This window comes from Diplotaxodon limnothrissa, linkage group LG11, assembly GCF_057381915.1.
Source record: "Diplotaxodon limnothrissa isolate DT_005_m linkage group LG11, D_limnothrissa_male_GT1.1, whole genome shotgun sequence".
NCBI classification, from domain to species: domain Eukaryota; kingdom Metazoa; phylum Chordata; class Actinopteri; order Cichliformes; family Cichlidae; genus Diplotaxodon; species Diplotaxodon limnothrissa.
In genome coordinates, this window is record NC_140606.1 from 834,135 (window position 1) to 848,405 (window position 14,271).

Here is a 14,271-nt window from a genome sequence, read left to right on the forward strand (position 1 = left end):
TCAGCTTTCTACACTAGAGCGCCCCATCTCTGACCATCATCAGTGAACCTACGTCCTGTCTGTGCAGAGGAACAGCTTCTACCAGCTGATGGAGGAAACATGCTTCATGAAGCAGTCAGCTGGTTCGGTCATATGAAACGTTTCCTTCTGCCCGACAGCTCAAGCTGATCGCTGAGCCTTTAGTTCCAGATGTTCTTCAGGCTTAATCACTTTTCTCACACACGTTCATTCATTTACCGAGCAGCAGAAGCCAGTGATTAAGGAGACCTGCTGCTGCACAGACACATGCGTCCTGAGCCCAGAGACTATTTCCTGTGATGGTTCTCAGCACTGTGTCGTGGTCACAGACCCACGCCGTGAGATGGTCACACTGTGTTTCTTCTCTGTGATTCGTTCAGCAGCCTGACAGCCACTAAAGTGATTCTACACTCTGACACGGGCTCAGACTTCGTGAGAGCCATCTCCCACAGTGTAAAATGCAATGAAGCAGCAAGAATGATGTTATCACACAATGTTAAGATGGGATTATCCCCGCTGCACAGATAAATGATTTAGCCTTCCTCCAGAACAGTAAGAAAAGGAAAAACGAAGCACAGAGCACGCGCACTTTAAACCTGTGGGTCATGTCACACATCAGAGGCAGAGAGTGCAGCACAGTAAAATCAGCCTCACCCTGGCTCCTCCCACAAACGCAGCCGTCTTCGTGGCCTCTGCGAGGTTGTCGTAGACGTTGGGATATCGGATCCGCTCGTAGACCCTGTCTCTGCTCAGCACAGGTTCGTGGCGGGCAGTCAGCAGGGCCTGCTCTCTGCACCGAGCCACACGTACAACAGTAAGACAGTAAACAGAGCTTTAACATTTAAATTGGCACAGTGTCAGATCCACGGCCCGGCCCTCATCTTGATCCACAGCTGTGGAAACAAACCTGTGATGGATAAGCCCAGTGAAGAGGCAAAGATGTGAGGCTTTATAAAGGGGCTAATCTTTGTCTTCACACTGCGCTGGATCTGCACACGCTAACATTTTAATTAAACAGATCGCTGCTTTTTTACCCTCTGAGATTAAACTTTTGGAAGGATCTTCCTGCCCCCCTCCAGCCCCCCCCAAAGAAAAGCAGCTTTGCTTTTTTGAAGCCGTCATGAAAAATGCAGGAGGCTGCCAGTCACACACACCTGAGAGCCCAGGTGGGCACACAACAAAGACACACAGACACTAAGATGAGGTTTGTAGAGATGACGTACCGCTGGGCTCTCATCTCTCTGGGGTCAAAGGTCAGGAGAGCATCCGTAGAGTCACCCTCATCGCCTGCTTTGAATCTCTTCCTCTCTTTCTTCTCCTCCCTTCGATACATCTTTAGCATTTGTTTCTCCTGCTCTGATTGGATGGTCACCTGGCACCCGTAGGTGGGCTTGGTCACTTCAGCGCTGACCTTGAGGCTGAGATCTGAAGGAAACAGCTCATCGTTAGTTCTCAGCAGCACGCTGAAGTCAGGTAGGAATACTTTATTAGTGTGTGGTGACAGCTCTATCTGGCAGTGCACGGGTTAAGCTTGGCCGCTGCAGCCTCCCTGTTTGAGACACAACAGCTCAATAAAGGCAGAATTGCTCTTGAAAGCAGATGAGATCTCATGATTGCACCACGGCCCGGGCTGATTGACTGAATGATTTCTTTTTTATCTCACCTAGCGGCTCTACCTGCTGCACAGCCCCCCTGCACTCTAACAGCCCCCCTCCTCCTGTCACTCTCACCCTCCCACCTCCTCGTCATCCTCTTTGCACCATCCCCCGTCCTTTATTGGCCCTCTCTCTGGGAGCTATCGTGCCTGGTTATATGTCTCTAGCAGTGACTCCAGGTTTCGAGGACTCATTTCCCGAGCGATCACAGAGCTATAATTGAGCGTCAGCGAGACAGATCAGGGTGTTTCACACAAACAGTGGTGCTTGTGGTCATTACCAGCTTTTGGGTTTGGTGGTACTGTATGGTAGCTCTGACATGCAGTGCCTGTCTGAAAGAGATTCATGGATGAAAAAGCTAAATCCATTTTACATTTGTAATGTTCCTTTGGAGCAGTGTCAAAGCAGGGCGAGTCCTTTACACTCACACATTCACATTTCTATGACAATCTTGTTGTTTTTGAAGGACCGAAACACGACACTGTCAAACACACACAGCGAACTCCACGCCACTGTTAGGACAGAGCCTCAGACGGCTGATGAACGACTGCAGGACAGATCATCACTTCACCGTTCATGAAAACATTCAAAGCATTTTCATTTCTGAGCTGTCGGAGTGTAAATGAAAGTGTTGGGCTTCCCTGTGTCCTCGTGTGTCCTCTGGGTACTGATTATATTAACTAGTGGGTCTGAGTGCATGCATGTGAGCGACACAGTTCTGTATCCCTGGTCTTAGTAAAGTCATGTAGATTTGTACTTATTAGAAGAGAAGAGTCTAACGGTGTGTTCACACCGAACGCGATGGACGCGAATAGAGCGTCAGGTTTACATGTAAAGTCAATGGAAAGGCGCGATGACGCGCGATTGCGGGTCCCGCGAAAATTCGGAAGCAGATTTGCGTCGCGAAAACGCGAAAACGCGTAAAACGCGCGTCAGTGTAGCGCGTCTGGCGCGTTTGACTCGCGAATAAAACCACGCGCGTGAGTTTTTGTGTTGCATTTTGTGCATACGCGCGTTTCGCGTCTACCGCTCGAGTTGGAAAAATCTGAACTCCAGCGTCAAATCGCGCCGCGACAACCAATCAGGAGCCTGGTGACGTGGCTGTTACCTAGGTCAAAGGGGCAGGTCCAGCCAAAGCCTTTCATACTTCAATGGAGGGGAAGGCTAATCAATGCGGTAGCAAACAACTCGGAGCTGTACAACACCAGCTGCTTTCAGTACCGAGACAGGAATAAAAAGGACCGAGCTTGGAGGAAGATATGTGAAGAGATCGGGCAACCTGGTAAGTTCATTCATTTCTCTTTTGAAAGTTTTCACTGACCCGGGGAAGCCGCACAAAAGCTAGCAAGCCACCGCTATTTTCCCACTGACGTACAAATACTGTTCTGCTTTTATGCATGTTATCATTTAGGAATATATTTTATTGTTTATTAATAAACAGCACACAGTGGTCCCGCTGTTCATCCGTCACTGCTTTGCTTTTTCGCTGATTTTTTATTGCACAGTACAGCATTGCATTCTGCAGCCTGATTGACAAATCTCCTGCGCTTGCCAAATTTATCACGTTTGGTTTTGATAACCATCGCGTCCAATAGAAAAAACAGCACAAAAACACCCATAACTATGAGCCTCATTCGGAAATAGACACCTGCACCGTGAGGGAAAAAGGCGCACGAAAGTGGCGGGCAGATGAAGACAAACCGCGGCATAATAATACTTTTACGTTTTGCAATCTACAAAGGTTTGCACTTTGAGAATCAATTGTGAGAACTGTGACCAGGGGCTAGTTATTCTGAGAACCCCTGCAATAAATGAGGGACCACTGTCTACTCTACGATTATTATATCCAACCTGTTAACATTTAATACTGTATTGATAGAACGAACTGATTCTGCAGCAGAGCATCCCCAGTCCCTGAGCTCCTGCTGCTGCACCCACAGATATGTACAGCAAGCACTGATACCTTTTTAGTCGGTGGGATTCCCTTGTGATCACCTTTACTAAATATCTACAACCAATCTGATTATATCCTGTTATTGTTTTTTTTTTTTCAATGTTGAAATTAAAATCTAGTAGCAGCCTTCTCATTTCTTTGTGTTTTGTGCTGTTTTACAGGCCCACAGAGGAGGACGGCTCCGAGGCAGATGAGGGACGGGTCCCAGGACGGTCCATCGGCGGTGGAGCTGGCCATCCTGGAGTCCCTGAAGAGGCCACACCAGTCTCCAATGGAGCATTTCCTCCTCAGCCTTGTTCCTGCTCTGGAGAGCAGCTGGTCCTTTTTATTCCTGTCTCTCTGTAAATTCTTATATTTTATATATTTATGTTTAATGTTTTTCTGTTTGAGACTTTTAATATTATTTCAAATAAATGTTTATAATGACTAATGTCTCAGTTCTACTACACAGCAAATGTTGGCACACGACTTGACACATGTAGAATTTATTTCATATTATACTAATGACAAAATATACTGATACAGTGGGATGCAGAAGTTTGGGCAACCTTGTTAATAGACATTATTTTCCTGTATAAATCGTTGTTACAATAAAAAATGTCAGTTAAATATCATACAGGAGACACACACAGTGATATTTGAGAAGTGAAAAGAAGTTTACTGGATTTACAGAAAGTGTGCAATAATTGTTTAAACAAAATCAAGCAGGTGCATCAATTTGGGCACCACAAAAAAGAAATGAAATGAATATTTAGTGTATATCAATGTGTGTGTCTCCTATATGATATATGGGGTGCCTTTGTCTGGATGTGCTTCCCATCCAGAGCTGCACAGCACAGAGGAAAGTTCCAGCGCTCCTGGAATCCCTCTGTGATGGACCGCCAGTCTCCAGGTGAAGGCACAGCCATGAAGTCGTCCACTAGACAGTCCCAGATGGACGTCGCTGCCTGGGGGGTGATCTGGCTCACCGTGGACACACCGACTCTGAAACTGAACGCGATGGTCCTGAAGGAGTCCCCGGTGACAAGGAACCTGGACAAAATTGTTCAAAATCAGTATTATGTGTGCTGCAGTTACAAAATACATTATTCAAATTCCAAAATACTTTTGTGATGTCAGATTTAAATCACAAAACATGAATCTTACATAAAACCTTTTGTAATTATAAGGATAATTACAAAATGTATATTAGATAATATCTAAAACAGTTGTGTTTTATTTTAACTTTAACATATCATAATTTGATTGGTAGCAACTTTTGCCACTACAGTGAGCCAATCACTCATAATTCCTAAACATGTCAATCAGGTAGGAATGAAGTAAGACATTAATAGAAATAAAGAGTTGTGTGTTGACATGTAGCCCTTTCCTTGCTTAAATCATTAATATTTTTGAAAAATTAATCTGTGATAAGACAGCTTATCAAGATAGAACCATGTAACTAGAGATGAACCAAACTGTTCAGTTTTATCTAACTCTGTTTTAATAAAGGCTGTGACCCCTGCTATAGAGTCTGACAGCTGCAGGGATTATATACAAATATTCAACTATCCCAGAATTAAACCAGGTCTAAATAAAAAGGAGTGAGTATCACTACAAAGGTTAACTCAGTGGTCCTAATGCTACAGTTTGATATCAGCAAACACCGAGCGCATACATTGATGTGACACCACAGCCATGCTATCATGCAAACACTGATAACAGCATAAATCGAATTAAATCGGGACTTGATGAGACCTTCTGAGTATCACTAGAAATATTATAAAGAGTCGTCTCTGTACCACAGTTTGCTTTCAGTAAACACCGACAGCATTCACTGTTAGCATAGCACATCCATGTTAGCAGTGTATAACTGGATGGATTAGCATATTAGCACAGATATCAATAAAGGACTACCGTATTAAATAGTTTTACTAACCTCAGGCAGACGGACAGGCGCTCTGCAGGTGGGATTGAGCGTCTGTAGTTGGTGTCTAGGCGGGCGATGCTGGGACCGACGCGGGAAAGCAGGTCCTCAAACTGGCCGACGGTGATAGCGCTGGAATCGGCCGTCATCCAGGCGCAGCTCCTGGAGCAAGTGGTGAAACTCACCAAACTGCTCATGCCTCTGGAGGACCTGATGGACCCAGGTACGGCGAGGACGTCTTTTACGCTGCTGCTCTGCTCTCCACAGTACATAGAGAAGGGAGACTCTCTCTTCAAGCGCTAGCTCGATAGCTGCCATCTTGCAAAGATACCGGTCTGGCACAACTCCCTCCCACATTCCTCCCACATTTCCGGTTCACGCGCGTCAAAATATCATATTTTGACGCGCGATGGATTTTTCTTGGACACGCGTTGAGACGCGAATGTACACGCGTCAAATTAGGGGCGTTTGGGGCGTTTTATTCGCGTCCATCGCGTTCGGTGTGAACACACCTAAGAAGACGTTACCCAGACCTAACAAATGGACATTAGATGATGAGTGGAAACCTGCCACATGGAAAAGAAATAGAAAAAACTCATAAAAGACGTGCATGACATGTGGCCTGTTTCATATAGTGACTCATATATGACTTACTCGTTTCTCATCACTTTCACATATTGTTTTAGGAAGTATCCAAAACATACACGTTTCATTTATATAATTTTTCAAGGGATCTTATATCTGTTTTCACTCTCGTATGCTTTTCATACAAGTTTCACACACGACAGACACAAACGTTAGAAGATTTATAAATATCTTTTCCATACGGGCTGATATGTGTTTGCCTGCAGCACGAACATTTGTGCCAGCTAAACATTCCTGCAGTCACAGAGTCATTCAATGGAAACGTGACTGTGCAGAAACGAGTAGCAGACATTCATGTTGTTTTCTTGCTGGGCTTGCTTACATGGAGAATGATGCAAACATCCCCGAATCAGCCGAGCTCGTGTCTGCTCGCTGTCACACGGTCGTCTGTGAGCTTCTGTTCTGGTTATGGCCCGAGGACGCCTGTGGGAGCTTGTCAGAGCAACACGAGCATCATCGCCTTCTTTCTAAGGTTGTCAGAGAGACAGCTTCCTACATCCTGTGGACACCTGCTGTACTACATCTGTACAGACATGCTCAAAGGCAGGCTACCTCTGGGTATGTACAGGTGCTTGGACCTTTCCTCGCCTCGATGATGTGTCCCCATCTCAGCAACCAATGTGGAGAACATAATGTCCTTACTCAACTTCAGGTTTCTCAAACCCAGCACAGACCACGTGGTCCTATCAGCTGTTTCTAATCAGTGAGGCCTGAAACAGAAGGTTATCATATGTATCCATGTTAAATGTTATCTGCTGTAATAACAAGTTACTTTGTCATTAACGACCCTGCAAGCATCCAACTAGGATGTGACCCTCTGCCACGTTCTTTCCTTCCGTTAAACACTGCAGCCTTGTAAACGTTAGCGGCCCGGCAGGCAGTTCCTCCCGTGTTCCTCCCGTGTTCCTCCCTGTACACGGAGACAGCAGGAACAGGCAGATGTTTCCACTGCCCACGGGAGCCTAGAATCAGCTCATCAAAGTGTGAGGGCATTAAAATGTACCACACTGGGTACGACTGCCTCAAATATTTCTTTCCAAAATTGGTCAAACACTTTCTGCGAGTGTGGCCATCTCGTCTTTTAAGGGTGCGTCCCACACGGCGCTGCCTCCGTCGGCCGCTGACACGTGGAGAGGAGCCACCGAGAGAATCTGCTCTGATAAACATGCAAGTGCCAAACTGGAATTTAAAAAGCTAATCAGCAAGAGACAGGCATTCGCACTAAATCCCACTCTTCTTGATGGCATGCAAATAGTGGAAAATTTAATCAGCCTTTTTTAACCCCTCCTGATTTCACCCTCAGTTGTCAAGGCAACAGTAATCTCAAAAGCTGTCTGGCGAGTCCAATTTCTCGACGCTGATCGGGACTTCTTCGAAATTGGCTGACGTGTGAAACAGCGCATGGGTGTGACCAAAATCACAACTGAAACGTTTTCACGCTAACGAGCTGTTCTGTTACTGTCCAAGTACAGTGGCTTACATCAGCCCACCAGTGGGGTCCAGCAACACCACCACTGTCCCAGCTGTGGGTTGGCAGCATTTCACCACAGCTTTGCTTCTGAACATTTACACGTCATCTAAATGTGAGGTGACTGACAGATATTTTGCACACCTGCTGTCAGACTGTTATTGAAGTGAAACTAACACGTCTCTTCTCAGTGTGTGAGAGGTAGACTGAACATGGCTGTGTCCACTGGTTTATATATGTCTACAGGTTGCTTCTCCCCAAGACAAGAACTAACAGACTTAAAAACTCCTTTGTCCCACACGCCATCAGACTGTTTAACTCCTCTCTGGAGGGGAGAGGGAGGGGAAACAGGAGGACAAAGGAGGGGGGAACAACTAAGCTGTAGTGCCTCTTCACCTCACTGTACAATACCTTTTGTAAATAGTCAACAGTGCAATAGACCTCAATACTTGAAATGTGCAATTCACTTGTATTTTTATTTTTTATTCCTATTTATTCTATTTATCCCCTTTGTATATTTTATTTATATTTGTCTCTGTATTTATGTGTGTGTGTGTGTGTGTGTGTGTGTGTGTATATATAATATTCTGTAACTTCGGTCGTTGCTGTGCTTTTTGGAAATCGAATTTCCCAGAGGAACCCACCCGAGGGATTAATAAAGTTCTATCTTATCTTATCTCTTATATTAATGGTGCTGTTTCAGTGAAACCATCTGCTGACCTTAACATCAGTGGGAGACACCAGTTTAGTGAATGTGACAGCTGCAGGTGGCGTAGGCTCCTTTAAACCACACCATCATCATGTAGGCTCCTGACAACCTCTGACACTTTTAATTTGGGAACCGCGCTCCCATTCATGAATCATTTTTCATTCATTTTTTGGTTTTCCAGGTTTTTCCGAAGCTGAGTTTTCACCATGATAATAACCTTTGTGCCGTAACGTTGCTGTGACTGTGCAGGCCAGAGCTGAAGTGGTGAAAGCTTTCCACACTCCTTCCTGACACGACGGCTGCAGTTTGTGGTCAGAATGACCATGATAAGAAGATGTGTTCACACAGAGCTCTGACGAATCCCTGAGAATAATCACCGTTTGGTCTCTAATGAGAAAGCAGAAATGATGTTTGCCTCTGGTGACACGAGTATTTCAGGGACCACCGGGCGCGTAGGATTTTTTAATCACAAAAGTTTGAAGCTTAATCTTAAAGGTAGACACTATCTCTACTTTTAAGATTAGGCTTCAAACTTTCCTTTTTGCTAAAGCATATAGTTAGGGCTGGACTAGGTGACCCTGAATCCTCCCTTAGTTATGCTGCAATAGCTGCCGGGGATTCCCATGATGCACTGGGTGTCTCTTCTTCACTTACTATGTATTAACAGACCTCTCTGCATTGAATCATATCTGTTATTAATCTCTGTCTCTCTTCCACAGCATGTCTTTATCCTGTCTTCCTTCTCTCACTCCAACCAATCACAGCAGATGGCCCCGCCCCTCCCTGAGCCTGGTTCTGCTGGAGCTTTCTTCCTGTTAAAAGGGAGTTTTTCCTTCCCACTGTCGCCAAAGTGCTGCTCATAGGGGGTCATATGATTGTTGGCTTTTTCTCTGTATCTATTATTGTAGGATCTACTGTACAGTATAAAGCGCCTTGAGGCGACTGTTGTTGTGATTTGATGCTGTGTAAATAAAATTGAAACTGAATTAAATTTATTATTTCAATTGATATTGATAATCATTTGTGGTTACCACATCAGGCCAATCACCCGCCAGGGTCACCAGAGTGAAGCTTTGACTGTACTGATTTCCTCACGGGGTTTTGTTTGTTTTTGTTTATTTCCAAATAGCCTCCCTAAACTTTTGGATATACTTAAGGAATTTGGGACAATTTCTGGATACAAGGTGAATTTTGGGAAGAGCGGGGCAATGCCTATAGGAACGACAACTGGGGCATTTTCGTCTATTTTAGCACCTTTCAAACCCAGCTATAACTAAATATTTGGGTGACACAGAACCAAAGACTTGTATAAAACGAATTATCCTCCTTTATTGTCTTAGCTAAAAGAGGATTTTGGAAAGTGGGAGTCCTTGCCTCTTTCGCTGGGTGGTAGAATAAATATCATCAAGATGAGTATATTTCCTAAATTTCTGTATTTTTTCCAATGTCTTCCAATTTTTTAACCAAGTCTTTCTTTAACAATCTGAATAGTCAAATTTCTTCCTTCATTTGGAACAAAAGCCACCTAGTCTGAAACAGACCGTGGTGCACAGGGGGCTTAGCACTTCTAAATTTTTTGTTGTATTACTGGGCATCTAATATAAGGGATGATTGTACTGGGTAAAAGTTCATGGTAGTTAATTATCATGGGTAGCACTGGAGCAGTGAATCCTCCCTGCTGTCTTTGCTGTGTGCCAGATTAGCCCTGGCAGGACCTGTCTCCAGCTTTACCACAAACCCTCTCGTCATCCATTCACTGACATTATGGTACCAGCTCACTTTAAACAGGCTGAACTCTCCCTTATTGCACCACCGCATAGACATTGCCTGTTCTCTCCATCCTTAACGGACGAGGCATTTAACAAATGGACAAAGCTTGGAGTAAGTTCAATGAATGCTCTTCTCACAGACAATATCTTCTGTTCACTTGGACAATTGGTGACTAAGTTCAAGATCCCTCAGTCACATTTTTTCAGGTATCTACAACTTGGGAACTTTGTTGCTTCTAATACTGAGTGCTTTCCGTCCTGTCCACCTCCGTCTCTTTTGGATGATGTTTTTGATCTTAAACTGGACGCCAAGCGGGTTATAAGTGATGTTTATGAGCTGTTAAGTAATTATAAGCTGTCCACACTGCAATCTCTTAGGGAACAATGGGGAAGAGGATGGCCCAGACTTGGCATAGGATCATCAATAGGATGTTTTCATCATCTACCTGCCTCCAGCATGTGGTGATTCAGTTTAAAGTGGTTCACCGTCTCCACTGGTCTAAAACTAGATTGAGCAAAATCAAGGATGGGTTTGACCCCACATGTGACCGGTGTAGACAACAGCCTGCTTCTGTACTTCACATGTTTTGGACTTGTCCAAAATTGGGTAGCTTTTGGAAAAGTATATTTGAAACCATGTCCAAGATATGTGGCATTCCAATTACAGCCTGTCCATTTATGGCCATTTTTGGGGTGATGCCAGTCTTTCTGAATCACACTCTGATCTTCTTGCACTCTTTTGGCCGTAGGTTGATCTTATTGAAATGGAAAGAGCCACTTCCATCTGTCTATGGGCACTGGGTTAAGGATGTCATGTACAATACTCAGCTGGAAAAGATCGGCTACACTGTAAAAGGTTCGGCTCGGACATTTTATGACATACGGAAACCTTTTCTAACTTACTTTGAAAGTTTAAATCCAGATACTATTGCTTAATGTGTGTGTGTTTTGTTTTTTCCCCTTGCTTGCATTCATTTATGTTATTATTTACTTTTTATCTGTAATTTTATTTTATCTTATTTCTTTCTTCTCTGGCTGAGTTTTAGTTACACTGTTCTGGGGAGGGGGGGGGAGGGCTGTTTGTTAATACTGCTTTAATTGTTGTTAAAAGCAATTTTTTGTTCAATAAAAAGACCTCGATCAAAAAAAGGTGTGTCTCTCATAAACACCCACACCTTCTAGGGTGGATGAAATGAACTTACACGTAACAGCTCATCTGATTAGTCGCTCCAGTAACTCTGCTTCAATGTTATCTCTATGGCATACATGCTAACATGCTAACAGGTTTGAGTAGAATATCAGTCAAAACCCCCGATGGTCCAGCTGCAGTCCTCACCATAACAAAGCCAATAACACAAAGTGACGGTATCTCAGTGCTTTATAGATTTATCATGACTTTGTGTTCCTACTTGGCCATTTGAACTGATACTGGTAATTATGGTAATTGTGTTTTCTACAACTTTCAGGGACTGGTGCCACCTGACGGTTGTACAGCCTGGTGGCTGAGGGTTAGCACTGGCAGCTGCTAGTCTTGATTTGTTATTTATAGTTTGATTGACATGCTAATTAGTAACTAAAATAAATGTAGTGGAGTACACCCTGTGCTCCCTTTGCAGAGCAGCCCTGCACACTGCAGATATTAATGCAAGAGAGTGGACGGGTGGCTTTAACCCTTTAAAGCCGGTCGGGGCGGCCACGCTTCGTTTTGCGTAACTATTTTTAAATCCCGGTAGCTCTGCAACCACGTAAGCTAGCACAATAATTTTTTTTGCATATGAAACCGGAGGAGTTGTACTTACATCTTATGCCATCAGCTTGTCCTAGGTCACAGTTTCCTTCCACATAAAGCTTTGCAAAAACTGCATAAAAAGCACTTGCAGCAACAAAAACATAATATTCCAGAAACACGCTTTGCCGATCCGATCAGCTGTTTGTAACACTTCCTACGTCCATCAGCGCGAACTATTGCATGTCCGCCATGACCTGCCCGAAACCGGAAGTGACGTCATTTTGCGGAAATGTAGTTTTTTTTACTATCAGGGCCTCATGAGCCTATACTGGTGTTTTTAAAAGTTATGTTTGGCTTTGTGACTTTCTGTGTCGTTTCTGGGATGCTTAGGACTCATATTGCTCTGCTGGAAATAGTTTATTTTGATGCATATGCTGTTTTTTTGCAAATTTGCATTATAATATTTATTTTCGTTTTTCCTGCAGTATATAAAAATTGGTGTATTTCAAAAATAAAACTATGAAGACACTTAAAATAAATTTCCTGTGGTGGGAAACTATTTTGTGCAACTTTTTTGTATTTACAGTTTTGAGGGATAAGCCTCTTAAATTTCTCTAACTACAAATATATGTTAAAAAAACAAAAACGATTTTAAATGTTTTTGTAATTCATTGCACTTTTTTGCAATTTATGTAATTACTATGCACTTAATGCAGACATATTATTAAAATTTTGGCTGTAATGGTTGTATTGATGTATAGCAACTTGAAATGCTCCCAGAAATGGCTCCACAGCATGTAAGAATATACTATAAGCTCTGGCGGACTTGGTTCTATGGTAGGTCTTAAAGGGTAAATCAACCTGCAGATAGTTTTACTATAATCAGCTACATGTTCAACTCTCCCTCAGACTAAGCCAGGAGTTTGTCTCCATGCAGGCAGCTTTTTAGTTCATTTATTTTTGTAAAAAAACAAACAAAACCTCCCTCACTTTTTAAAAGTCCTTAAGAAAAGTTAAAAACACAAACGGACAAAGCTGACAGACAAACGGAGAAATGCTCTCAGTTCTCAGTCATTGTTAGGGAATCAGGTCAGGGCTGTGACTACCACTGCATGTCGGACCAGTCGCATGTCGGACCAGTCGCATGCTGAATGAAATGAAGGTTCAATGCAACAATGTGTGAACTGTTATCAACAGGAACATTAAGCAGACTTAATGCTGGATGATAAGAAGTTAGGAAAGACTGCTAAGATGGTCTACTGTAGATTCAAATGTAGCACCAATCATCTGTGTCTCTAAGACTCATCATCATTATCTGACAACAGCGTCTAAACACGCCCAGCTTCACTCCCTGATGGCGAGGAAAGCACAGTCAGCTGGACACACACACACACAGCAGGTTAGATAAATAACAACCATCCCGTCCACACATGCAGAGAAATACTGCAGCACTTTGTTACACAGTGCTACGGTCCAGTGCTAATATCTCAGTATCCTCTGATACCACCATGCAACAGCATCAGAGTTGTTAGCCTGTGGTGCTAACACTCCAACAGTCAGTCACAGCAAGCAGAGCAATGGTGCCTGTGTAACCTTATACTTCAGATACGTTTAAAACTGCAGGTTATGACCAAGGACATCTGAAACTCTGTGTTTAACCCTCACCGATCAAACGAGCTTCTCCCTTTTAGGCTAGTTTTACTGTGCAGGACTGTCCCTACAGTGCAATCCAATCCAAAGGATGCAGTCATGTTAGGACGCTGCGCACTGAACACAGTACTTATTCTTCCATGAGTATTTCCCCCCCTGAGGTGACATGCCTGCCATGGGCCTTACCTGATGGATAGACAGTCCTGTCAGGTTGGATGCGGAGGAGGGAGTCAACAATGGCCGCCCTTCGCTGCAGAAGGGTTGAGATCATGTCCAGCCCCTCTGGGCCGAGCAGCTCAAACAGCTGGAGACAGGAACAGGAGAAGACAGTCAGTACTTGGAAAAAAACATTTCTCATTGGAAATGAATAGACGTGACAGGCTTGTGAGGATCAGTGGAACAATGCAGCACCCTTATCCCTCGTCTATAAGGGTTGGTCTCAGAATGGAGGCTGTGACAGAGAGCACAGCAGGAAACTGTCGAGGCCTTGCTTTGCTCTGTGGTTTCTAAACTTCGTGGTCCCTGTGAATATCTGTTCTATTCACGCTGGGAGTGAGAGGAGAGGTGATGTCCTCTCCTCTCAGTGGACGGAGGGGGTGAGGTTTCATCTGCTCACAGGGATGTTTTTTAAATGAACTCTCATGAATCCTGGCCTTGGAACTGACTGATTAGGTGTGGGCTCTGCAAGGACAGAGACAGACTTTCTCCTTCAAATGGCTTGTGTGCAGTCTCCATCCTTCAGGCAAACGTTAACTGTGTAATAAGTCT

General features: G+C 43.9%; 2 protein-coding genes across 2 annotated transcripts in view; both read right to left on the reverse strand.

The window, feature by feature from the left end:
* Window positions 1-14,271, reverse strand: part of ascc3 (activating signal cointegrator 1 complex subunit 3) — a 158,477-nt gene that overhangs the window by 119,611 nt on the left and 24,595 nt on the right. The window contains exons 6-8 of the mRNA XM_085366077.1: window positions 13,690-13,807; window positions 1,242-1,443; window positions 673-808 (exon numbers count right to left, since the gene is read on the reverse strand). Coding sequence (XP_085222203.1) covers window positions 673-808; window positions 1,242-1,443; window positions 13,690-13,807 — 456 coding nt within the window. The remainder of the gene's footprint in view (window positions 1-672; window positions 809-1,241; window positions 1,444-13,689; window positions 13,808-14,271) is intronic.
* Window positions 4,217-5,887, reverse strand: LOC146622173 (uncharacterized). Its single transcript, XM_085366078.1, has 2 exons — window positions 5,546-5,887; window positions 4,217-4,659 (listed from the first exon to the last, which is right to left on the reverse strand). The coding sequence occupies exons 1-2, from the start codon at window positions 5,803-5,805 to the stop codon at window positions 4,389-4,391; spliced, it is 531 nt and encodes a 176-aa protein (XP_085222204.1). The 5' UTR covers window positions 5,806-5,887; the 3' UTR covers window positions 4,217-4,388.